Below are 26,403 nucleotides of genomic sequence, written 5' to 3' on the forward strand. Positions count from 1 at the left end.
TCCAAGTGTCTTCACCAAAAAAAAAAAAATGCCGCCTGGCAGCTTGATTTCCAAGACAATCCAGCTGGAACATGCTTGGCAAAAAAATAAAAAAGTCTTCCCAAGACGCCGCAACTGCTTATGAATACAGAAGCAACCCGCTGCATAATGAAATTCTAATAGCTGGCGGAACTATTTATACCCTGGGGGTCTGTATCTCTGACAGCGTGGGAAAGCGCCACTGACGGTGGCATTCCCACGTTTGGGGGTCAAGCTGCCATACAACTTTTTTTTTTTGCGAAGACGCTAAGAATATTTTTGGGGTTTTTTTTTGTTTTTCTTTTTTCCATCACTTGCAATATTTTTTTGCCCCTAAAATCTCACTTTGGATTAAAAACTTACCAAATCTGTTCTTTTTTCTTTACAATCCAGTCTTGTAAGTATGAATGTTTTTTTGTTTTTTTTTAAAATAAATTTTGGTACTTTAAACAAGGGGTGTGTTTTATTTAATTTTTGCATTGGTGCACTGCAGGACACAGCAGGCCCCAAGTGCCAGCATGACCTGGCAGCCAAGGGTATACTGGTGCTTACAGTACTACAACCACCAGCTTTCCCAGACTGTTAATAGCAACCTTCAGTTCATCAATGTAAAATAGTGTTTCAATCATCTTTTTTCTTTTAAATACTTTCAACACCCCACACCCACCGCCCAGGGTGTGGGAAGAGCCCTGGTGCTGTCAGCATGGGACTGGGTTCCCTAGGGAACCCAGTCCCATGCTGACCTGCTGCGGGTTCCCTTGCTATGGTGCCATGAACCCCAGCTAGTTAAGCCTAGGGGTGGTTGGGGGGGACCCCATGCTTTTTGCACGGGGTCCCCTACTCCTGATCTGGTGAAACTGCTCCTAATGTACACCTGTCACTTTTGTAATATAGAAGTATTTTGACTCGTATCGTCTGTCGGGTCCCACCTGAACAGTCATACACTGTTATTTGGTGTGAAATAGGAAACAATTGGGGATTACCAACAAACTCTGCCTCTATATGAATAAGCTGGCCACTCACTCAGGACACTCACACACAGTGAATATTACCCATATTAGACAGTGATTATTTATATATATATATATATATATATATATATATATATATATATACTCTCATTTTAATTCAGTACATCCAGTTTTTTTGAACCATAAAGATCACTTGCCATTAGTCCTCATTGTTGGATAACCTGTACAATATTGTTTTTTCTAGATTTTCTAAAATATGATTCTATAAATGCATACTATCTGAGAGACGTGTGTCATTTGTCTTATTTGAGACTGTGTTGGTATTTTTAAATTTGTATGTTTTTAAATCTCTTGCTTGCTATATTGATCTGTAATAGTGAAGTTATTTTGTATTTGAAATTATTAGATACGTTTTCTGTGGCATATAATATCAGACATGTTTGTGTATACATATCTTTGATTCTTTCCAGTATCATGGTGCCCCTATTTGTTTCATGTTTGTGATTTTTGCACTTAGGGACTGGCATCCCCTATATAGGGAGCGACATTGAACTGGAATTTAGGAGCCGCAGTATATTAAACATGAGGTTTTGAAATATGAGCACTTATGAGTTTGTTACCATACCAACCAGAGACAAGTGTTGTTATGCAATGCATTTAAGAAAGAACAGAATACAAGAGACCCAGTACAGTTTTAGTTGCTCCAGCTATTTCGCCGGAGAACTGTGACATGGAATATTTGCTGATACTGTGTGGTTTTTTTATTGAACACTGAATATAAGACTTAAAATTGCTAATTACTCGAGCTGTGCAAATTTAAATAAGTGATTCATTTATATATACTTTTTTGTTTTTACTTCAATAGGACATGAGTTCTGACCGGGTCACTGTTGACTATCAAGAGAACATTCTCAGGGGAGAAATAACTGTAGGAGATTATTCTTATCTTCTACTTATTGGTATGTTGCTGCTTAAAATAAAGTGTAAATGTATGTAATGGTTTCATTTAAGTACACAACATTTTATGGTTTAACCATAGTTCAATGTGCAGATATTTTCCATCGTATGTTAGGTCTTAAAGTAACTGCAGAATACTTTTGGTTTTAAAGCATGTATTACACAATCATTTAGTTTCCAAAGTCTGTGATCCACCAGCGTCTGTAATTTTACAACTTTTTTTGTTTTTACTTGATTTTTCTAAAATGGGAAAGGGCATTAAACCTACTATTAACATTTTAGGGTACATTTAATGTATGGAACTGGTGCACAGGAAAAACATACTTTAATCCTTAATGTTGTGGAAATTTGCAAAAGCAAAAAAATCGAGCCCTCTGACAGACACACCATGTTCCACTAGGAGCAAATCCTAGTTATGTCAGTTTTTTTTTAAAATGTTACTACTTCTGATAAGATTCCTCATGGATCTAAGTTAATACTAAAGTGGTAGGACTTTGGGTGAGTATTTATTTCAACTAAAATATTCCAGCATTCAGTGCCTGGGGGATTTTAATTTTGTTTTCAGAACTATTCTGTATTTTTGTGGAACTACATGTTCCAGCACACTGGCTGTAGTTCCACAAGCTCCAGCATGCTCTGGTAACCATGAGACTGTTCAAGCGTCTTGGACTTGTAGTTCCACAAACAGCACTTTAATCAATTTCTGGTTTTCAACTATTACCCTGTTATCCATGGCCTCAGGGGCGCAATTGTGAGCCCCAGTGCTATCCAGCATGGGTTTGGTTTGCCCTGGGTTTGGTGGGAGGAAGGGGGTGTATACACACGTTCTAATTCACCTAGGGAATTCTACCGTATGCTGGCAAGACTGCTGTTGGTTTCACATTATTGGAAAGGCCCCTATTTACTCCCTACCCAAACCTCTGCACTGACTTTAAGGTCCTCCCCTGCACTTCTTCTTTACTGCTGGAAATATAGTACTGAGAAGTAGAGAAAAGAATATGTGTAGCGGGGCACTCAAAGTGCTAATTTCAATTAACACTTTATTAATTATTTTATTAAAATAATCATTTGTGTTCAATAAGTAATAGAATCTTCATAAGAACAACGGTATTAGCGAAATATTAAAAACACGAGTAAAGATACATGAGCCAGTTAATCAGATACAGTTAAAAATAGCAGATAACTGCTAGACTGGGCTGCTATAATATATAGATATCATGGTTAATATCATTTCCTTGTATTATAACTCATTTACCAGATATTTATGTCCAGTCTGTTTATCACTAATTACCACATCAGAAAAATAGATCTTAATATACTGGAATTCAAACAAGTTAGTATGGCATATCACACCCTAAGACTCGGCTGATCATAAATGGACCCTATATTTCTATATCCATTAGATTATAATTGTAATATATTTATATATTTTAGGTATTACAATTAGGTAGCTAATATAAGTGACACGTATAATAGTTATAAATAATCACTCACTCCCAAAGGAGATCATTTTGGTATTTATGATTAGACGCTAAGTACTGTGTTTATCTAATGCCTCATTGGTTAAATCCTATTATTGCCAACTAGAATGTCATGTGCAGAGGTGATTAATCAAACACCCTCAACGAAGAAATCACTGATATGATAGTTTTGCGCTGTATCCTGCAATATGATAACTCAAGCACATACTCTTCAATTGGTCAGGAACAGCGTCTATCTGAAACCAGCTTCTCCAATAGACTATTAACATTAACACTTTTGAGCCTCATATTAGTAAAGGATGTTTAGTGCATTAGGCACTATAGTATAATTAAATCATTGAGACCAACCCTAGTGACAAGTCTACTGTAACATGCTATTTAATTATTATGCAAAATTAACTTATTTTGAAATTGCTTAAATCTTAAATCATAAGAGCTATCTCAAATTGAAAATGGTACAACTGACTATTTTTCTCCTTATCAACTATAAGCTTCAGGACGTTTTTAGTCAGAAATTGAAAATGCTTTTTTACTAATGGCAGACTGTGGAATATATTAACAAACACATTATTCAGATAAAGCACTTCTTATTACTTATTAAGGCCAGAGATATATCTTAAGGGTACTACACATTTCTGTTTTCTGAGTGTTTTATTACTTTCTGTTGTCAATATTCTTATTACCCATGTATTGAGTGTTTCTTTTATGTGCTGTCTGAGTTTCATACCACTTACATATGTGAAACTGAATTTTCAGTTTGCACTGTTCTCTGTAATGTATTTAATGTACTATACTTGGAGATTTATTTTTTTTTCTAATAAACTGTGAGACCGTACATGCTGTACAGGGAATATAAAAGATAGTCCATCATAACATAAGTTCTACCTAGCATCTGAACTCCAGCAGACCTCAAGATTGCAGAGTTTAATAAACTAACCCAGCAGAGAGCAACATGGTATTTTTGGGGGGTTTAACAAGTGGCCAATGGTCCTACAAGAGGATTAACTTTCCAATCACAGACTTACCTGCTACACAGACTATGTGAATGTACTGCGATCACTCTGTGATAAGTCAGAAACACTAGAAAACTAGGAATAACTCTAACGGAACAGTGATGTATAGTGAGCACCAGGCTACACGGTTAGCATTAATTATTGTTATGCATACTTTCCATTAGCTTGGCGATTTGATGCAGTAAGCGAGCAGAAATAGATGGATTAATGGTTTACACAGGAGGTCTCAGCTCTGTGTTCTAAGGTGAACTCCACCCAAACTCAGCAATTAGTATTCAGAGCATTCAGTGAGCTAAAAGGTTGTTTTCTTCTTAAACAGATCTATTTACCTGGGTTTGTTTGTGTCATTTGCTGGGGTTAACAATTACTGTAATGGCTCAATGCTAATAATTTTTTATTTATTTTTTTTATACTGTAAACGATCATCTGGCTAAAAATAAATAAATCAGTAGACATGTTTTTCCCCCCTTTTACTAATTCACAATTCACTAATAATTATACGAAGTTCCGTTTTAAGTAGCCTAGCAAAACTTGTTTTGATGTGTACCTTAATAAGAAAAGTTTTGACACAGGGACAAGGGAGAGCTCTAGTCTCCTCTAAATTTTTAACTAAGACACCCAAAGTTGGAGTATCTGGAACACTGATATATTGAGTGCTGCTTGAGGTAGTGAGCCAGGATTGACTGACCGAACAAGCTGTTGTATGGCACATCTGCAGCTAAACACCTTGCTTTGGTCCTACTCACTTTAGAAACTCTCTGCAGAATACATTGACTTGTATTTTAAAGCGGTAATCGAGAACAGATCCTGTGAACATGTAAACCTGCATGGGTTTGTAAATGCGTTCCAGATCTGCTCAGGTATCTTCTGCATGAATGACTGTCGGTATTTGAATATGAAGAGACCTCCAGTAATTTAAGTTACAAGGGCCCTTTGTAAAGTTGATAAATAATATATATTATGTTAATATTGTATTAATGTTTTTCCCCATTAATACAATAATTTCAACTTAGCGTTACTTTGTCTTTATTTTAGAATATTAGAGAGCGATAAAGTCACTTTTTTTTTCTTGTTTCAGAAATGTCTGAATTAGGGTCATTTAGGCTAGTGGTTAATCTACTTTAATAACCAGTTACAGACTGCCTTAAGAACTTGTGTGTGAGACATGGATGAGTGTTGTGCACATTTATCTGAACTGCTGAGACTTGTATTTAGTTTTTCCTGTCCAGGTGAACTTCATTACATTCGGTGGGTGAATTTAATTGATAGAATAATGTTGAGGTTGGCTATCACTGTCATGGATTCGATTCTGACCAGGGAATATCTGTGTGGAGTTTGTATGTTCTCCTCATGGTTGCTTGGGTTTCCTTCGGGTGCTCGGGTTTCTCAAACAGTCCAAAGTAAATTAATTGGCTTCTGTCAAAAAGTGCTTATGTGTGTGGAATGGAATTTAGACTGTAAAAGGGACAGGGACTGACATTTATGGTTACATATGGTCTGTACATTGTGGCATAATGTGATTGGCATTATATAAATATTTCCAGGCATGCAATTAGGATATGATCTACTAAGAGCTTGTTCGGAAGGTTTCCAAACAGAACACTATAGAAGCAACCTGCATTGAATCCACTGCCTGCACTGCTGTTCACATTGACGGCAGTATAAAATAGGTTGGGATCTTGAAATCAGTTTAAGTGAAATTTAAACAAGTAGATACTTTCTTTCAACTAACCTGATTTGGCGTTCGAAGTGGATACAGATCCGCCATGTTGAACTAAACTTGTGCCTTCAGGAAATCATCGCCTTAGCGTCACTAATAAAATCAACACTTTGGTTACTGCACATTTGTGCTTTTCGCGCCAGTTTATTAAGTAAAACTTAATATTGGCAAGTCATATTTTCCAATTATTTGGGATTTGTATCTGTTTGTAAAATAGTTGCACATTTCAAAAAAATAATTCACAATCTTCAGTTCAGGGTCATGTATACTGATGCATGAATTGTCAACACTTGTATTAATTTATTGTTTTCTAAACTGCTATTTTTTCTACAGCTTCTCCATACACATGTTGTGCTATAAATAAGCTGATTATATTCACAGTTAATTTCATTTCCTTAATCAGCTGAGTAGAGACAGGAAAAAAGGTGACACACTGGAAGTATAGTGTGACTCTTTCCTTCTTTGAATATTTCAGCTGCCATGGAGTATTTCAATGAAATTAAATTATCTGTCTGTATAGTTTGCTTATTTCCTCCTCAGTCTCCATGGCAGAACTAAGACTGGATACACACTACAGGTTTTTTGTCCAATAATCACCTCAACCAGTCATCCTACAACTGCTCGTACGACATTCGGTGTGTGTAGTGACACAATGATCGAAAGTCTTCCCAAATGGTTGATTGTCGGCTCACTTAATTGGTCGTACCGTTCAATATTTTCGTTCCAATCAGCTTTCCAGCGTGTAGTGTGTATAAACTTACGATCGATCCACGATAATCCTCCGATACTTCCTCAAGCTGGGGCTCCATTGGGGGCGTGTGTAGGGAAATTTCAGATGCCTGTACCTGTCCCAGTTGGTGCGGTGTCCGTACATCACTGACTTGTTAATTAGATGATTGTAACGGAATAGCAATAGCAGTAGTCTATTGCATTGATGCATATGGCAGCCAGGTTAATAAAGTGTAGTGTTATACCAAAACAACGTTTTTATGTGTATGAAAAAAGTATGACTGAATGAAGAGACAGTGTTGTCTTCTGTTATTATGCATTTTTGGGTGTTCAATATAGTGAAAGCTCTTCCCCTTTATGCTAATGTCTTTGGTATATCATTACATGACCCACAAATGTCACTTCAGTATGTACATAATTAAAATCATTGTTTGCGACAACATGGCTCCCGGGACAGTCGCTCATACCTTTATCGTCTAAAACGAGGCTAGTGTGTATGCAGTCTATAGACCGAGCGATCGGACCGTCGATAGGATGTTAAATTGATCGGCATAAAAAGTTGGTGGAAAATTAGGCAGTGTGTACCTAGCTTAAGAATGGGATGTAATAAAGCAGTAAACAGTGGGTGGGTCCAACAAATCAATCAAACACTGATCAATCCATGCATATAAATGATTTTATTGAGCAATTGCTCAGCAAATTTTCCTTCCAAACTGAGGCTCTCCTGAAGAAGGTAATGTCTTTGTACAGATAATTTGCTTGAAGCCTGAACCCTATCTGCCCAGGAGGTTACCACCACCCCTTTGGAATGCATTCTCAGCTATTTTGGCACTACACATCCTTTCCACTTACAGGCCTGTAAAATTACTTCTCGAATCCATATTGCATTGTCTTTGGCTGGAGCTTAAGCTTGACGTGGACCTTCAGGAAGTAGGAGATGATCCATCTTTCTGAATTCCTTTGTTCTCAAGATATGCATATAAATTGCTCTGACTGGGTTTAGAGTATGTAATCTTTTCTTATTTCTATTAGATGGCTGATTTGTCTGAAGCTGTCTTGAGATGTTTGTGTTGCAACAGAGGCAGAAAATGCTGTATTACATGATACACTACCCATACTTCCAGAATGTTTGCATGCAGTTTCCTTCTGAAGCTATGCATCTGTGTGCAGATGAACTCCCCAAACTTTGGAGCTTGAACCTGTCGTTAACATAGTCTATTCTGGTTTTTGGAGCAGTGCTCCCCTGTCAATGACTGGATCCTGTCACCAATTCAAAAGACACTCTGCTGCTCTGTGTAAGTATTTAAGGGGAATTCTGAGTGAAGTGGCTCGGATGTGTATTATACGTACTGAATACCGGTGGAGCCATTCAATTCCAGGACCCGCGTTTCTTAACGCACATGGAAGTAGGGATTGATTATGCAATTTTCCTGTCCATTTGGTCTCTTAATGAATGTTCATCTTCTAATGGGGTAGCAGTTTTAACCGAAGTCAAGCTACTGCAGTATCAAGTTTAGGTATTGATCCCACTTAGTGGTTTAAGTTTCTTGAAAGGGATGTATGCTCACAAATATTTTAAGATCAGATTGCCAATTCTCCCATTGGTCCCCTTTCCTTAACCAGAAGTTCTATTCACCCAATATATTGGAAATACTCTACATTTGTCCTGCTTATCTCCAAAAAATAGGCACCCTGTAATGTAGATGGGACTGGCATATCATGTATTTCCATAGTCTTATTAATATGTCTTATCAGTATATCCACCATTTGGGTGGCAAATGTCCTGGGTTCCTCTTTAGTTTCCCATATACGATCAGATAAATTTTCCCCAAATTAATACCTATATCCATGAAGAAAATTCTTGCATACTCTCCAAGTCTATACACAACTAAGACAAGGTCCTTTCAACCGCTCTGGGGTTCAATTGAAGTCTCTCTAGGGGGAATATTTTCGACACATAAAGCCTTTTTATAATCAATAGACAAATCCTTATAATCGCATTTGTGGAGCATGTGATGGGACTTATTAGTTTTCTTTCCTTCCACAGGCTCTGAAATGACAGGGAACAGATAATAAGAAATTAACTAATCTAAACTTATTGAACTTTTGGCATTTTGGGCTAGGTTCGAATTCTTGCTGCCAACTGTGTACCAGCACTCAATGCAATGCAAGCTGCAATCAAACTCACCGCCCTCTACTCAAGTAATGATCTGGAAGTGATTCCATCTGCTTGGGTAATTTTTATCTGATGACGCAGCAACTGTTAAAATGAGTATAAGCTTTCCCCACATTTATTACCTAATGATAGTAATGAGCGGTCCTGGGAGTCACCGCTGTCCCAGTGGGCATGCACATAGGGAGTAACACTGGCAGTCATAGGTAAATGCAATAAAATGAAAAAAAACCTACCACACTCTCAGCTGTCTTACTGAGCTTTGAAAAGACAGGCAGAAGACAACGAATTTCCAGGGGTGTACATTTTTCCTGTCTCTACTCATCTGGTTAAGGATTAACCCATTTGTTGGGATAGTATACAGAGGAAAACAATTTTTATAGATAAAATCAAGTTTCTTTTGTTTTATTTTTACAGCTGCAGTTTAGGTGCATATGATGAGCTCTGCTTTCATGAGCTGAAATCTCTGCCTCATGCTTTCTGCTTCTAACCTATCGACCTATAAAACACATTTTTATAATAAATGGTAATCTTCGTTACCACCATTTGATGTCCGATTTTAATCATTCTTCTGCCGTGCAACTTTTTCTCTATCTGTCACGCTGGGAGCTTTCCTGGAGGACCGCGACCTGCAAGGTGGAAGCCGCAGAAACCCAAATTCCCTTGCGGGAATCCCTGGTGAACACCTTCCACCTTGTTAAACTCCCATGACTAAGCCTAATTGGTGAAACGTACATCGGGCACGTGACGCATGATGTCACAGACCCGGAAATAGGGAGCCGATCAGCGGGACTCCCCGCGATTGTGTCTCGAAAATCCAGATTAATACCTTAATGCTTATAGCAGGCAACATCTCTATATAAGACTAACTTTAGGTTTTATATTAAGGGCAACATCCGTTTTATCGGGCATCGCCGATATTTACAACTGGTAGCGCAGGCTGTTTCATTAGGAGGTATACACCACGAGTGGGACTTCTAACAGGCAGCTCACATATATCCCTGTATATTTACACACGCCCAGAAAGTGCACTGTATATTGTAACCCTTTATACTATAAACTTCTGTTGTTGCTAATTTGTAGGGAAGCAACCTCTCCTAATATCAGAGAGTTTATTGGGAATTATAACATAGCCATACATTTGGCAATACTATTACATGAAGAGACATATCTGAGAATATATCGATAGCACTCAGGTTAAGAATCGCCCTGCAATGCAATCTAGTAAGAATCATTTGGAATTTTCCAATATTAGTCACACACTTTGCAATATTAATGCATGAAGGGATACATTTGAGAGCAAATATATCGACAGTACTCTGGCAGATAATGACCCCATAATGCAATCTAGCAACAATGGTATAATAGACTAGATCGATTTTACCTTTATAATAAAGGTGTATTATACTGTGGCACGTGTACTAATATAGGACATAGATCAAACTGTCCGGTTATTTACATCTAGACTGGGAATATATGTGAAGTATCCATCTATACTTATAGGTACTCCATTATATGCAATGCCCCTCTGATGGTGCACTAATTAAACATGGAACTGCTTGCTACCAATATCATTCTTTACAATATATTTGGTATTCCCCTTTTCTCTACACATGATGAGAGATATATAAACAATATATGAAAGCGTTTTATACATAAATACACGCCCATATCTCAATCTGTGCGAGATTTATATTATCCCATGTTAGCCATAGAGAAAATTGCCTATGCTTAAAGGCTCTTTCTGGAGAGATACTTTATATTAGGTCTTAATGGTCCTATGAACTGTTACACTAAAATTACATAATTAGAGGACCAGACCTAAATTACTACTAACAACTACAGCATAATACGAGTCTTTCATTTGATAACATTGATCGGCTCCCCTTTTTGGGTCATTTTTTAATTCTCTCCACACTTTATTTCAATTCTATTCACTTGTATATTTTAAATTCACCGATCCAGGTGGGATTTAGCTTTTTGTCTATGTCGCATTTTTAAGTACCCATCAATAAAGTTGATTTTATATTGATATATTCTTTTTGGACAGGAGTGCCTCACACACTACTTTGTTCAGTTGATATTTATTATCACCTGTACTTGTTATTTCCTAAACTCCGCGCCTCCAGGGAATTTTGGTTAATACCCAGTGAGACAGCATGATCTCACTCAATTATTCGTGAGCTAACCTGACAACCTGACACCGGTGCACGCGTTGCGGGCTTCTGTTACCTGTTTCCCCGTGCACAGCACACTACTCAAATGCAGCTTGTTTTAAAACACTGCACATGTAGTGGAGGCCGCATCAACAGATCTCCCGGGCCAGGACTCTTTTCCATGCAGTAGGTCTGAACTAGGACCCGTGCCTATGCAACCTCCAGAGGAGCAGCCTCTCCTTCCTGTTCACTAGCTCCAGACTGGCCCTACACCCACTCTGACCTTTCAGTCTCTGGCCTAATATAATATAATGCAACATACACTCTACTGTCAGCTTGCTCCTACCACTTTTTCTGGTGACTGCTCCAAGGGCCTGCTAACCTTACCAGTCCAAACAGCTGCCTCTAGATTTCTGAGGCCTTTCGGCCGGTGCACCACAAGCCCCGAATCCAGCTGATTAGCTCCCTCTCGCCTGCTCCCGGATTCCAGTGCTTCACCGCCTGCGACATCACATGCCCACACTCTGACTGCCAACTTTAGTGAGCTGCGATTGGAACACACAAACACATCTTGTTTCTCTCTATTCCGGGACTGTATCACACTTCATTGCACCAGCAATATTCCTGGTTTCCCCTCACAGCATTATCATCTGGACTGATCCTCATGGTGCTCAACTCCGCTCCCAATCCATTAACAGCCACCAGTGTTTCATAACTGGGTGGCTCACCACCCCGCTATCTCTTAACAACAGGAGTCTTATTTTCCTCAAGTACCAGATTTTCAATGGTGCTGATGTTGTGCTCGCCTATCTAGAGTTCAATTTTGAATGCAAGTTCACTTTCACCTCTTCTGCCACCGATCCAAACTCAATTGTTTCCAATATGCAGAAGACGTCTACCAGACACAAGAAAACCATTACGGGAATCTTGCTTGGGGCTCATTAATAGAAAATTTTGTGGATAATTTGCTCTTTAAGATGTCTAATCCACTCGTCTCTCTTTCAAACCTTTTGTCTGAGATGGCACAATATGGGAATCTGTCTGGATACAAACTTAATGATTCCAGGTGACATTCCATGTCCCCCATACAACCCGAGAATGCCTGGACTCCTCATTCAAATTCCAGTGGCGCCATCAGGCCGTTCGCTACCTGGCCGTTACTATCAACAGAAATTACTCCGGGTTATATCAATTTAATTATTCTCCCCTGCTTGCTAAAATCCATCTGTGTATATTTCCTTGGCCGGCAGGATCAATGCCATAAAAATAAATGTTCTCCATTCTTGCTTTACCTTTTTCAAACTCTACTGATCTGGGTTTCTTTCGACACCCTGATGGCACTCCAATCCTCCTGCAAGACGTTCATATGGGGCAGGAAAAAAAACTACTCTCAACAGAGCTACATTAGCGAAATCCATTGTTTTGGGAGGCCTGGGCCTCTCTTTGATTTTGAATTACTACTTAGCTACACAGCTTCACCGTATCATCTCTTGGCATATTGATCCCGGGCTCAAATAATGGGTGAACACACGAATGCCATTACCTCAGACATGTCTGTACAATACCTACCATGGATGACTGAGATGCACAGGCCTGCCTCGGCACATACCTGCCCCATGATCCGCTTCAACCTCTCTATGCGGGATGCTGTGAACACTCGCTTTAAACTGGCTCCCTCCCCCTTATCCCCTATCTGGAAGAATCCAGTGTTCCCTCCTGGCCAGTCGGACAAGGCCACCAAAACTTACAAACCATTGATTTACAAGTTTTGGGAAGCATTGACAAATTTGTCCCCACATTCTTTGTGGATATACAGGCCCTAATTTCATCTCCCCCCTCTCATTGCATTTCCAATACCTACAGATTTTGGGTTTCATTCAATCACAAATAGGCACCATGGTTTCAATTCCGCAATTCCCTCTGTCTCTGGCCTGGAATAGCCTGAGTCGTCTACCTTTCTCACCACCCCTTCCCTTTCTCCTTTCCACACTTACCCTCTTCACTTCACCCTCCTACTCCCCTTTCCTTTTCTCCCAGCCTACTACTGAAAAATAAGGATTCATATTTCAATTTTTTTTTTGTTTTGTATAGTCTCTCTTCCTGTTGACTTTACCTCATGATGACATTATTTGTATATTTGGGCTCACAAACTATTTGCTATGTTACTATAGTATGTCTGGTTTCATGTTTTGTTATGTATTTGATGCAGGCTGAAAATAAAGAGATTATAAAATTAATAAGTAATAGATTAAAAAACCTACATCTGTGAATCATTAAATAAAATACACTCTTAGTCAGCATGACATAAAAATACAAAATAAATATATAAAGAAATATGTAGATAAACAGTTATATGAACACTGAGCATATCAATCTCAAGATTTAGGGGTAGCTTTACTGAAACCTCTAAAAAAGAAAAGAAAAATGAGTGTTGCCCATAGCAACCAACCAGATTCTATCTATCATTTGTCTAGTACATTCTTAAATCTGATTGGATGCTATGGACTTTTTCCTTTTCAGAACTTTCAGTAAAATAACCCCTTAGAAATAGAAAAGATTGCTAGAGTGTGTATCCTGGCACTGGCCACAACAAGCGAGTATCTCTGTTGATAAAAGTTGTAACAGTTAAGCTAAATCCAATACGGAATATATCTCCCAGTTAATAGAAGTAGATCTCAATAAATGCATAGGCAATTGAGCAGGGTATTGAAAAACTACAGTCATGAATAATGGGATAAGGCGATATATTACCATATACTTTCATGATGTCCTGTGTCTCCGGCAGTTCTCCCAAAGCCTCTTAATCCGGTTTGCACCAACTTGCTTGAAATTTTATTTGCAGTCCACTTATTTAGCGTTCTCAGGAACAATTTAATAGTCCCATGTGAAACTTGAATGGCAATAAACCCAGTGGTGCAATATACCCTTGAGCGTTTTATTGTAAGTGATTTCCTCAGAGGGACAAAATGATTATTTTACGGTTTTCATTAGACCCTTCTCATTGACTTTATTTCCCTAGAAAGTGACCATGTTTTCCTATACTTTTCTGTACAATAAAAAAACCTAAACATTGGGTCATAAGGTAAAAGAAAATTAAGTTGCCTTGGTTGGGGTCCTGTTTTGTGATGGTGGCCGAGAGCTCTGTAGCCCTATTAGTCCCTTTTGTGAATCCAGGCCTGTGACATTTTTAAAGCTTCACTAACACTAAGGGTGGAAGCATTGTAGCTCTGCACCCTCCCTGAATGTGGGGGACTGCTCTGTGCTGTGGCAAGTTAGAGGGGTTTGTGCAGGTGGACCAATGACGAGTTGCAACATGAACAATGTGGAGGCTTATTGATCTTCCTGCTCACACCTCCATTTTGCCACCATTTTAAAGTCGTTAACCTCTGTGTCATCTCACACCTATCATCCCACCTTGATTTTTCCAAATACATGAAAAATTGTTTTCCTGATTCCCCACATATAAAAAAAATTACATAAAAACAAAAATTATGGTTATCATACTACAGGTTAGTTTTATTTTAGATACCAGAGAACTAGGTCATAAAAGACATTCATCTCAGGTGAAATGAATAGTACCACATTCTGATTATTTCTTATATTTACAGTTATGAAGCACTATACTATTTATCATTTTTACACTAATTTTTGTCATGTAAAACAGAATTGTGCAATGATCTGGATTACAGATGTTTACAACCTTTCGTATTAATTTGTTCTAGAGTTAAGCCACCCAATACAGAACTTTGAAGGTAAGAGAAGACAAGATGTTTGTTTATATTTTTAATTTCAAATAATTATTTTAGCAAAAAAAAATTATGCCAGTATGTATAAACATAAAGTAAATTCAATTATTTATTCTTTTTAAAGGCCTTATATTTTTTTATACAAGCTTTGTTAGTGAATTCTAAAGTGTGGGCTTTTGTGTCTTAATACATTCACTGTTGGCCCATTTATTTAGTTATTATAATAGCACTGTTCTCCCCGGCACCTATTTCCTGGGTGCTCCACCTGGCTGTTTTTACTTGCCAGAACACTCTTGGGCTGGCAAGTAGAATACACAATTGTTTCTCCTATTAGAACAGGCACTATGTGAGCATTACAACCAGCAGATCTGTAAGCACTGAGCAACAGTCTGATGAGTTCTGACAGGTGTGGGCAATAACTTCCAACATTTTTCAATATTTTTGCAAAAATATTAAGCCTCACCCACCTGGCTACTTCTACTTCTTAATACCACTCGGCTGGCAAAATTATCTGGGGAAGACCCTGAATACTGTAATTAAAAAATGAAATGTCTGTGGTGTAATAGAGCTAGTTGTACTGTAATATGCAAACACATACATACAGGGGTACATAACAGTTCATTTTGGCACCAGGTCAGTTGGGGACCACTTTAATGGAGCAGAAGCTATTCATGGATTACCCAATTCCTTCAAAAAGGTTTTATGTTCACCTATGGGCAGGATCCTATACTAGAGAACACCGATCCCCAAGAGTACTCACCTGGGAAAAACTTCTGGGGTCTCCAATGTGAGATCCTGAGAAGTTGGAGTAAATCATTTAATATATATGCAAACCAATGTGGCAACTCTCACCCCTTAGAGGTATATATATATTATAATATAATATAATATTTGCAAACAATGTACTAAGGCCTCTGCTTCTAATATTTCCATTTTATTTTCTTTGGAATTACATGGTACCTTTTTTTATTTATTTTTTTATTTTCTAACCCTGGTGTAAATGATATGTGGGCTAAAAACAGGTATACTTTTTTTTTCAATAAAGAATGTCACATGAACTTGTTCTTGCTTTTGCATAGAAAAAACAACTATGTGTTGCAAGGTCATTATATTCTGATTTGTACTTTATAGTAGTTGATCTTTATAGTTAATGCATGATGTATTTTTATATTTAGTTAATGCTTCAGGGAGGACTGGAAACGTAGAACTGATTCTGCAGAAAAAGGATCACAATGTCTGGAAAAGCCTGGGACAATCATTGGAGGGTCATGACACTTTTATTAAAAACTCCCAAAGAGGTTAGTATGAATTAGATCTGGTTGTAGCTGTCCATGATGAAAATAATTTTATTTTTGGTTAAATAGACTGATCTGTTTCTCATAAAAGTAAGTGTAGGGTCATTCCACATCAAATCAACACAGAGTTTCTAACTGAAAGTTTCAGATTGTAATGAAATAAATGCTGCCATGGGACTAAAGAAAACCCCAAATCTTAGGCTGATATGTGCGCTGGTTTTGAAGTTAATATGCCTTTAAATTTGCAACTTTTTAACAAAAATTTTGCTTTCAACATTTTTTTAAATTGCATTTGTATATCGCCTATTTGAGCTAGAGACTTGGGCAAGGTCTCATTGTAAACAGCAGTATGTTTCAAAAAAAAAATGTAAGATTTTCAAAATCAAAATTTTGATTTTCTCAAAAAGCCATTTTTTAACATTTTTGAAAAACATCTAAAAAAATTGTTCATAGTGTTGTTAATAAATCCCCAAACTTTTATTATGGGATCTTCTTCTTTTAGTTTGGAATGTTTGTTAAAATAATGAAAATGAGAACTTAGATAATTCTCATTTTCATGACCTTTTCATGACTTTTAATTCTTCTCTTTAAACGGTTCTTTTGATGTATATCATGCACAGTGACACAGTTTGTTAATACTGAAATATTTAAAACATTTGTGATAATTTTATGCCTTTCACATATTTTACGAAAGCTTACTACAGATAATTACCATTTGGTGCTGCTGCTCTGGATGGATAGTGCTACTTGATGGGTTGGACCTGGCGGAAGGCTTCATTTGTTTTTCGAATTTCCATTTAAGAAAGGGTTTACATTCGACCTGTTTGGAGTTAACGGATTCACTTTACACAGAACATCTACCTCTGTAATTCATAAAACATCCTTGGGTATGAACAAGATACTGATGGAGGAATGTCACTTTCCCTTCAATGATGTTTTCATCTTTCTCCAGAATAAATGCGAGCCACCATTTCTTGTCATAGACAGTAGTTACATACCCTCCTGATGTCAGCAAATGGGAGCTGATACTTCATTATTTTGAGAAACTGAACAATGACCTTATTGCTCTTTTCGAAGTGCCCAAGTTGTTTTCTGCAACTGGCACAAACATTTGCAACTTTTGGCATTTCAAAAAACTATTTACAAATCCATTCTGAAACAGTTCTCACCTTCTTATTAGATTTATGATTAGCCTTTATAAATGGGTTGAAAAAATGCAACATAAGGTACCTATAATTTTCCTCCATCTTTATTCTTGTTTGCTTCTCTAAACCAATTTAAACAACAAAGCAGATTCGAACTGTTACGGAGATGGGGAAATAATTCCCATGAGACTCTGCTAAGGGGTGAGAGGAACATGTGCTGGAGATCAGCAACAGCAGCCTCATGAGCTGTGCCTTCTCTTCTCTGCCTAGACAGGTGAATGAGGCTGCTGCTTCTTGTGAGTGTTGCTCCCATTCTGCTATGTCTCTCCCTCCCAGCACCCCTTCACCAAGTTGCTGTTCCTCCCTGCTCCCAGCACACATTCTCCTAGTCTGATACTTCACTATAATTAAACACTCCGCTTTTTCAAATGTGACACATATGATCCAGGGTCAGGTTAGGTTTGGGTGGGCTTAAATTAGTGAACAAGGAGCTTTTCTACATTAATTAAAGCCCACCCAAACCTAACCTGATCTCTTGTAATGGTCCAGGGAAATGTAATAAGTGGGCCTATTCAACACAAATGAAGTGTCTTTTCACGTAGAGTATCTTTCCACTTAAGTTTGCATGCTTGGGAGCAGGTGCCGTTTGTAAAATCTCATCTCCAAACACACCTGTCAATTCCACAAATATAGAGACCAAAAAGGAGATAATGCTCTATTTATTGAGACGATATTGTCCCTGATGCATATCACTATAGGATTTTAATACATTGCATATTATGACTACTAATGAGTTTTATTTGAGCATCTATCAATAAGTCATATTTCACCATCATTGTTGGTTTATAAGCTTAGTGATCTATATGCTAATTTCATTCTTGACCCTTCAGTTTATTCAGATATTGGGTTGAGCTCATGTAATTAGCCCATCACATTTTTTTATTATTACTGTCTGTGATTTGGTTATTTAGAATTGGTTATTGTGAGGATACCACCCTTAGTTGTAATGGCAGTTACCCTCTATGGCATTCAACTCACTCTGGTAGACCAGAGTATATCCAAAATAAGGCTTTATTACGACAGCACAATGCCACAAGACGTTCACAAGATACAGGGTAATGGTAGCATCTATCCTCCAGCAGCCTCTTGCAGTCAGCACTCCAAAGTAATAATTTCAGTCTTTTTCAGAGTGTTATCCTCAAGCAATATTACCACCACCTTTTAGCTAGACAGTTACTATGTCGTCCAGCTTGGGAAACTGGCTCACACAGACCCTGTCCTGGTAGGGTTTTCTCCAGCGGCACCACAATGCCTGGCCCAGAGTCCTTTTGGCTGATGTCTTGTACAGGATCCTCCAAGCTAGAATAGCTCTCTTGGCATTCTTTTCTTCCTATATTCTTGGTTGTATACACAGGGAGTAGGGTCAAGTGTATCAGTCCTTCTCCTTACAGTAGGGGTCTATCAGTGGACACTTTAACTGTTAGACATACAGTCTCTGTTACCTTGATTATACAATTGAATGGCTTGACTCAATTAGTTATTTGGCTGGATAGACTAAAGAAAAGGTTACAATATAACATCAAGGAATGACACTTCACCCTTGCGTGAAACAACAAGACATTTGACACATTGTATATGCAACATTGCACAATCTGAGTCTGTGATGCATTTTAATACAATAACATTTATATTGATTCATATTGATACATTTACCAATACTATTTCAGCCAGTATATTACTGTGGAGGCACATTGCATATCATCTAGAAGTTCTAACCTAATTACCTCTCAGATTTCCTATTGACCTAGCTAATTAACATGGGCTGCCATCTAGCTATGTCAAGTTACTCAGACATTGTTCTGATTACAAACCTGGTCTACGCCACACCCCATAACCAGAGCTGGATTAAGGCTCTGGGGGGACCGGGGCACTTTAAACAGGGGGGCCCCTAAAGTGTACTATGGCTATAATTTTAGACAAATACACAGACAATACTGTGTGCACTACTGTTAGGTGCAGGCAGCTCCCCCTTCATGAGTAGAGCAGTTGAAGTGGGACATACCTCCCAACTGCCCCTGCAGTCAGGACAAAGTCCTGACTGACTGGGTCAGTCCCCAAACTCAGTACTGCCCCACCAGAATCAGGACAATTGGCAGAATGTCCTGCTCTCTCCTATCTGTTCTTCCCGCTTTCAATACTTGTTGCTGTCGCTTTGGTCCTAAGCTCAGTTGTGCTTGTCTGCATCCTGGAATGTTGGCTCCCTGTTTGGAAATAGAATAGGTACATGACATATAGAAATATCAGCAATGAGTGAACACAGTAGGCCTCCCTGCCTCCTATGCAGTGCAACATTAAATCAAAACAATTCATGTTTCATTATCAGTGCCCCTTTCCTGTAACCAGCCCAACTGTAAAATAATTTTATTCATCTTTAATAAAAAGACCCATTGCCCCCAAACAACCCCAACATTAAATTAATAGTAATCACATTTATTAAATAAATTTCCTACCATACATTAAATAACTTGCATTCACTTTTAAGAAATAGCAATCCTTTTTCCAAAACTCTGCCACACATTTAATTAACAGCGCCCAAACCACCCCAACATTAAATTAATCATCTCACCCTACATTGATAAGTCTGCACCAACCCCACTATTAAATTAAATTGCCCCACCATCACCCCACAAACAACATAACACCCATTAGATAGCCACTACCTACCTCACACATTACATTGCCACAAGCCGCTTGTGCCCTCACACACACTACATTACCACAAGCCCCCTGTGCCCTCACACATTATACTGCCACAAGCCCCCTGCTGCCCTCACACACAGACTTCCACAAGCCCCCTGTGTCAAAAACCACACACACATACACACACACACACACACACACACACACACTTACCTTGCTTTCTACTGTGCATCACTTTGCGCTGCTCAGAGAGGAAGTGAAATGAGCACTTCCTGTCTGAGGCCAATCAGCAACAGGCAGGCCTGTTGCAGCCACTGACCACCAATGATATTTTTATGAAAAAGATAGTTAATAAAAACATCCAGCAGCTTCTCTCCTCCCAGGCGGCGGGGGGCCCTCAGAGAGAGGGGGGCCCGGTGCATGTGTCCCCCCCCCCCTTCCCCCTTAATCCGGCTATGCTCATAACAATGGTCATTTGAGACATATTGTAATTACCTTAGCTGACATAGACAAAATGACTTCTGCTGTCCTGTTATTTTCACACAGTATGGCAATATTCTTTCTATTTCTAATGCATAAATATTGCAATTACTAGCAAGGGCAAAATGTACCTAATAACATGAAATAATAGACATAATACACCGATGCTCTAGTGTATATACTTAGACTGGGCCAAGGATTAAAAAGTACATTAAACTGTGAGAAACGGGTGATGATTAAAAAGTTCCCAGTGCAGTAGCACACTGTTTCCTGACCGTTATTGGGCCTGATTCATTAAGGATCTTAACTTGAGAAACTTCTTATTTCAGTCTCCTGGACAAAACCATGTTACAATGCAAGGGGTGCAAATTAGTATTCTGTTTTGCGCATAAGTTAAATACTGACTGTTTTTTCATGTAGCACACAAATATCAACTTTAAATTTTAGTGTACAAATAAGCTATCAAGTATTTTCGTGATACATGAATAAACAGTCAGTATTTAACTTATGTGCAAAACAGAATACTAATTTGCACCCCTTGCATTGTAACATGGTTTTGTCCTGGAGACTGAAATAAGAAGTTTCTCAATTTAAGATCCTTAATGAATCAGGCCCATTGTTATTAATTTTGAGATAGTATGTCACTTTAATTATTTGTATCTATTACTATTAAAACAATTATTTGTTCAGCGATTTGTTCTTTTATTACATTAGATCGATTGGGATGGTAACATATTAAAACACTTTTCACAGTGCCTGTTCTGCGCTGTTTATCTCTTTTTTGGTCTCTATATTTGTGGAATTGACACTTCTCCCTCTACAGCTGCAGTAAGAATCTGTAACAGTGTGACTTATAATTCCATATTGTTTCTTAGCATCTGATTTTATAAAAAATAATTCTGATATATGTGCAGGCTGCATAAAGCAGCCTGGATTGGAAGATTGATTAACTCCTGCCAGGGTATCTGTGTAAATCTGTATAAAAACCGAACTGTTTGACCATGTAAGGTGATATCATACCATCTGTACCTTTTAATGATCACTAATACCACAAACTAGTGTAACTTTCCTTATTAGGACACTTGGGCTAATAAACATCACTGTTTCAAGATCCTGCTTAAACACCTACTTACCTGCTGCAATTCCTGTGGCCTACAGATAAGACCAATCTAATATGTTATCCAGCTGTTCTGAGGTTGGGACCCAGCATTTCAGTACCAACGCTTTGCCTGCTATCTTGCAGCTCTGGCCAGCTTGGACGATCCACAGCAACCCTGATCTAAAGGAAGAGGTCAGGTGTACCAGCCAGTTACTCAGAAGGAACCGGTTCTAGGTAACATCGGAGGAGCCTAATGGTGGAAGCAGCAAACCCTTTCTACTGCATTTAGAGGGGCAAAATTTAGGATAAAGAATGGGGACAATGGAAAAGCAAGCCCAGCCTGTCCCCATCATCGATGGACAGTGTGGCATAGGAGGCCCATCCTGAAACAGATTTCTGGGGGCAAGCGGTGGGATAATCCCAGACAGCTTTTCTTGCACCAGTCAGGAGAACCAAGTTATTAAAGAGAGGAATAATTGCAGCCAGGAGAACGCATCGGATGTCCGATTATGCCATCTTGTACAGGGCACACCTTGAGACTCAGTACCAAGGGCATTAATATCAGGTAGTCGCCAAACAGGACGAAGATGAGAGCAGCGCTGTGAGAATGGCACCTACAGCATGGTAACCCTGAGGAGGAAACTGATGATCGCAGTGACCAAGGCAGCAGCCCAGTTGAAAACCGGGAACAAGGTCAACCAGACCACCAGACAGCAGCCCCCTTTTTTGAACAGGACAGAGGCACTGGTTCTGCGGATACAGTCTATGATGAGTGCAGGGCAGCCGGGCTAAGGATCTAGCTGACAGCTTTAAAGGACAAAGCAACGAAAGCTGAGCGCTCACAGGTCTTCGAGGCATGGCACCAAGAGGGAAGGGCGCCAGCCATGCAGCCCAGGGGAGAGGCGCCCCCTAGGGGATCAGGACTGTCCTCTTTACCTCACCGTAAATTTGAGGAGAGTGTTGGAAATATTGATGGGCTCTGCAAGTTTGTGAAAGGACCTGCAGACCACATGCTGTACACAGAGTGGAATGGGTCAAGAATTTGGTGCCTACACTGCAAGGACGTGCATTGGAGGCCTAGCAGGGATTACCATCAGAGGACTGTGGAGACTATGATATTGTAAAAAGGACCCTCCATAAACGGTACACTATTACCCCAGAGACCTGCAAAAGTTCCGGGACCATGCCAAGAATCTCCACGCCCTGCTGCGGGAGTTGGCCAGGAATTGCATGCGCGGAGCTGGCGCTCAGAACGCGGAGGAGGTCAGAAACTTAATGGGCCAAGAGTAGTTTCACCACAGGTGCGCACCAGAGTTGAAAGAATGGGTGCTGGACAGGAAGCCAGACACCTTGGAAGCAGCCACCCAGTTGGCGGATTAATATGTGTCTGCTAGGCCACACTGGCAGAAGCACATTTTAACAGTCAACCCCAAGGGTTTCCGATCAAGGGACACAGTTCATGAGTGAACTGGTCCAGTGTCTCTGGGCATAGTGCGGATTGCGGAATCCCGGGGGGGTCACCCCTCTTCTACTCACCCCCAAAGTCAGTATCCAACCCTTCGGGTACGTCTCGCCAGCTAATGCCCCACCCTTTCCTTGGGAGTTAACTGAGACCTTTAGAGCCCATGCTGGAGAAGAAGTGCTACAGCTCAAGGAAAACCAGTCACCTAAAGATGAACTATCCCACAGCCCCAGTAACCCAGACTTACTTCAAGTCCTGGGGGCCAGCTGACTTGTTTAACTGGCAAAGGTGAATCTGAAGAGACTGTTTCCACCCCTGCCAGCCCAATGAAGTGTGGCATGATTGAAGGTGACTTCGATAAAAGACTCGCTTTTTGTCAAAAAGACCACCTAAAACCAAGTGGAGGAACCTATAGCCCATCCAAGCGGGACCCCTGTGGACTCACTACAGTGATTTAGCCCCCTGAGTCTAAATCACGGTAGTGAGTCCTAAATCACTGTAGTGAGTCCCCATCTTATTGATCCTGCTGCAGTATTGAAAGGTCGCACTGCCAAAGTTATTGTGGAACATTGACTGAAAAAGGGAGTGCCTGTAGCAAGTGTGTATCTTGACTGGGGAGATTGCCAGGAGTTGCAAGATGTTTCCGTTATGGGTGGCCTCCCAACTGATGTGATCTTGGGCAACAATGTTGGGGGTGGAATTGTGACTGCGTTTCTCAACTCCATTACCCAGGGCCAAGCTGCAAGACTACAGTCTTCAGGCTCTATACCTGCACAACCCAGTCCAGAGGAACAGACCACAGCTGCTATACACAGCCATCGCAAGCAACCACAGCTTCAGCCAGCATTGAGGAATAGATTCAAGCTGCTATTTCTTCAGGAACTAGACAGCTCTTTGCTTCTGGAAAGACTACGTCCCCTAGCTACGCAGAGGATGTAGTCTCCGGCTTATCTGATCTTGTGGGGGTGCCCGGTGATGCCCCTGCCCCTAGCAGTATACCACCTCCCTTTCACTGACCCTAGTAACCCCAACATAACTCCCCTGCAGAGTGTCCTGACTTAGACGATAGTGAGGGCTGCAGGAAAGATTTCAGGACAGCTCAGCTCTCTGATCCCTTGCTGGAAGGCATGAGGCACCGGGCTGGCAGCGGCCTTCCAGGAATGGAGGTGGAGAGTGTGGCCTGGTGTAAAGGGCTAATGCTCCGGGTACCTAGGGAAGTAGATGAGGGAGGGTAGACCGGTCAGGGAACAAGTTCAACTAGTGGTACCACCGAGCTTTTGTGTACAACTGATATCAGTTGCCCACAAAATTCCTATAGCTGGACGCTAGGGAAGAGACCGAACACTAAAGCGCTTGACACAGATCTTTTTCTGGCCTGTAATGTTGGATGAAGTCCTGGTAAACTATAAGTCCTGTGATGTGTGTCAGCGGCTTGGGTACCCCAGTGGGTATCCCGCTGCTAGGAGTATTTAGTGGAGTAGGGTTCCCTAGCGATATTCTAACCGATCAAGGGACACAGTTCATGAGTGAACTGGTCCAGTGTCTCTGAGCATAGTGCGGAGTGCGGCAACTCTGTACTGCCCCCTAACATCCCCATACTTATGGACTGCGCAAGCTGTTCAGTGGTACTCTGTGGAATATTCTACGGGCATTTGTAACTTGGTAGGGGGGAGGGGGACTGGGAACACTATCTGCCACACCTCCTGTTTGCTTATTGTGAGGTGCTGCGACAGTCTACCAGGTTCTGCCCCTTCGAATTACTATATGGCCGCATAGTCCGTTGACCTGTTTCAGGAGGAGTCTTGGGACGGGGAGCTCCCCACCTAGGATGACACTGTGGTGTAGTTTGTGTTAAAGCTGAAAGATCGGTTAGAGAATCTCATGGGGCTCTCGCGGGCTAACCTAGATGAAGCACAAACCATGCAGAAGACTTTGTATGATCAGGGTTTGCGTGCTAGAGTATATGAGGTAGGTCAGAAGGCCCTTGTTCTGATGCCCACGCACCAGAACAAGCTCCAGACTGCCTGGGCTGGACTATACACAGCCTCAAAACGTCTTAAGTGACATCACCTATGTTGTGTTATTTGATAACAATGGTAGACGGCAGCGGACCAACCATGTAAATATGTTGAAGACATACAATGAGTGTATAGAGTCAGTAGCTGTGTTTTGCGGCTTACCGAATGAGGAACCAGAAAGTGATCCACTACCTGACCTCCTCACAGATGGCAGAGGTAAAGGTACTGTAGAGCAACTGAGCTGGGATGAGCAGTTGAGTGCCCACAATAGGGAGCAGCTTGAGGCAACACTGTGGCCCTTTGTGACTCAGTTCAGTAATTACCCCGGACGGAGTAGCATGATGATGCACCATGTGGACACTGGTGAGCTTAGACCAGTTAGGCAAGTTTTGCTAACTGATCTAAGACATTGCCTAAGATATTGACTAAGACGTGTTTAAAAGACATTGCCTTTTTAAACTTGCCCTGCAAAGTTGCCAAATATATCGGCGACCGCAGATTGGTACATTTACACACAGTTGTGCAAAGTTGATAGACTTATTCAAAAAGACTCATTACTATAATAAAAGCAAAATATGCTTCCACAAGCTTTTAAGCTCACTTATATGACCAGGTTTTTGTAAGTTTTGTATTTCTCTTACCTCCACCTGGTGGACCCTGCTTACCATAGGGTTGTATGATGGAACTTGGAGTAGGCACTAAAATAGTTAACTTTCCTGCCGACAGGCTATATCCCCTCTGAAACCCTGTGTGAACTTTAGTGTATGTTTGAGTGCCAGAGGAGTAGGACCTCTGGCGTGCTGCTCTGCAGCCATTTCCTTTTTAAAAAAAATTGCTTATTACCTTTTTAGAAGGTGTATGTGTTATAGGCAGCACATACACAGCTTATGCAGGTTTTCATCTTGATATACCAGAGGGCAGCCACAGACAAGAGGAGGCTTCTGCAGGGATGTTTCCTGGTAACAGCACAGAATAAGGAGACTGCTGTTACCCTGAGCAGTTCAGACACTGGCAAGGGTTTCTGGCAGTGAGCGCCTCGTCTGTGTGCCTGGCTCCATTTTGGAATATACCAAGTCCCTGCTGAATCGGAGGGGGTCACTTGGTTTGGACCAAAAACGAAGCAGCTGCTATTGGAAAACCAATAGCTATAGATAAGAGGCCAGCTGGGTTATGCTAACAAAAACCTGCTTTTGGCCAGTATGCTCAAGCTGCCTGAGAGGGGAGGGAGCGATTGAAAAGG

General features: G+C 40.2%; 1 protein-coding gene across 4 annotated transcripts in view; it reads left to right on the forward strand.

Moving 5' to 3' along the window:
• Positions 1 to 26,403, forward strand: part of CYB5R4 (cytochrome b5 reductase 4) — a 205,057-nt gene that overhangs the window by 134,443 nt on the left and 44,211 nt on the right. For all 4 annotated transcript variants that reach the window (XM_075202708.1, XM_075202709.1, XM_075202712.1 and 1 more), the window contains 3 exons: positions 1,855 to 1,948; positions 14,941 to 14,970; positions 16,140 to 16,262. In XM_075202708.1, the coding sequence (XP_075058809.1) occupies positions 1,855 to 1,948; positions 14,941 to 14,970; positions 16,140 to 16,262 (247 nt within the window). The remainder of the gene's footprint in view (positions 1 to 1,854; positions 1,949 to 14,940; positions 14,971 to 16,139; positions 16,263 to 26,403) is intronic.

This window comes from Mixophyes fleayi, chromosome 3, assembly GCF_038048845.1.
Source record: "Mixophyes fleayi isolate aMixFle1 chromosome 3, aMixFle1.hap1, whole genome shotgun sequence".
NCBI classification, from domain to species: Eukaryota; Metazoa; Chordata; class Amphibia; order Anura; family Limnodynastidae; genus Mixophyes; species Mixophyes fleayi.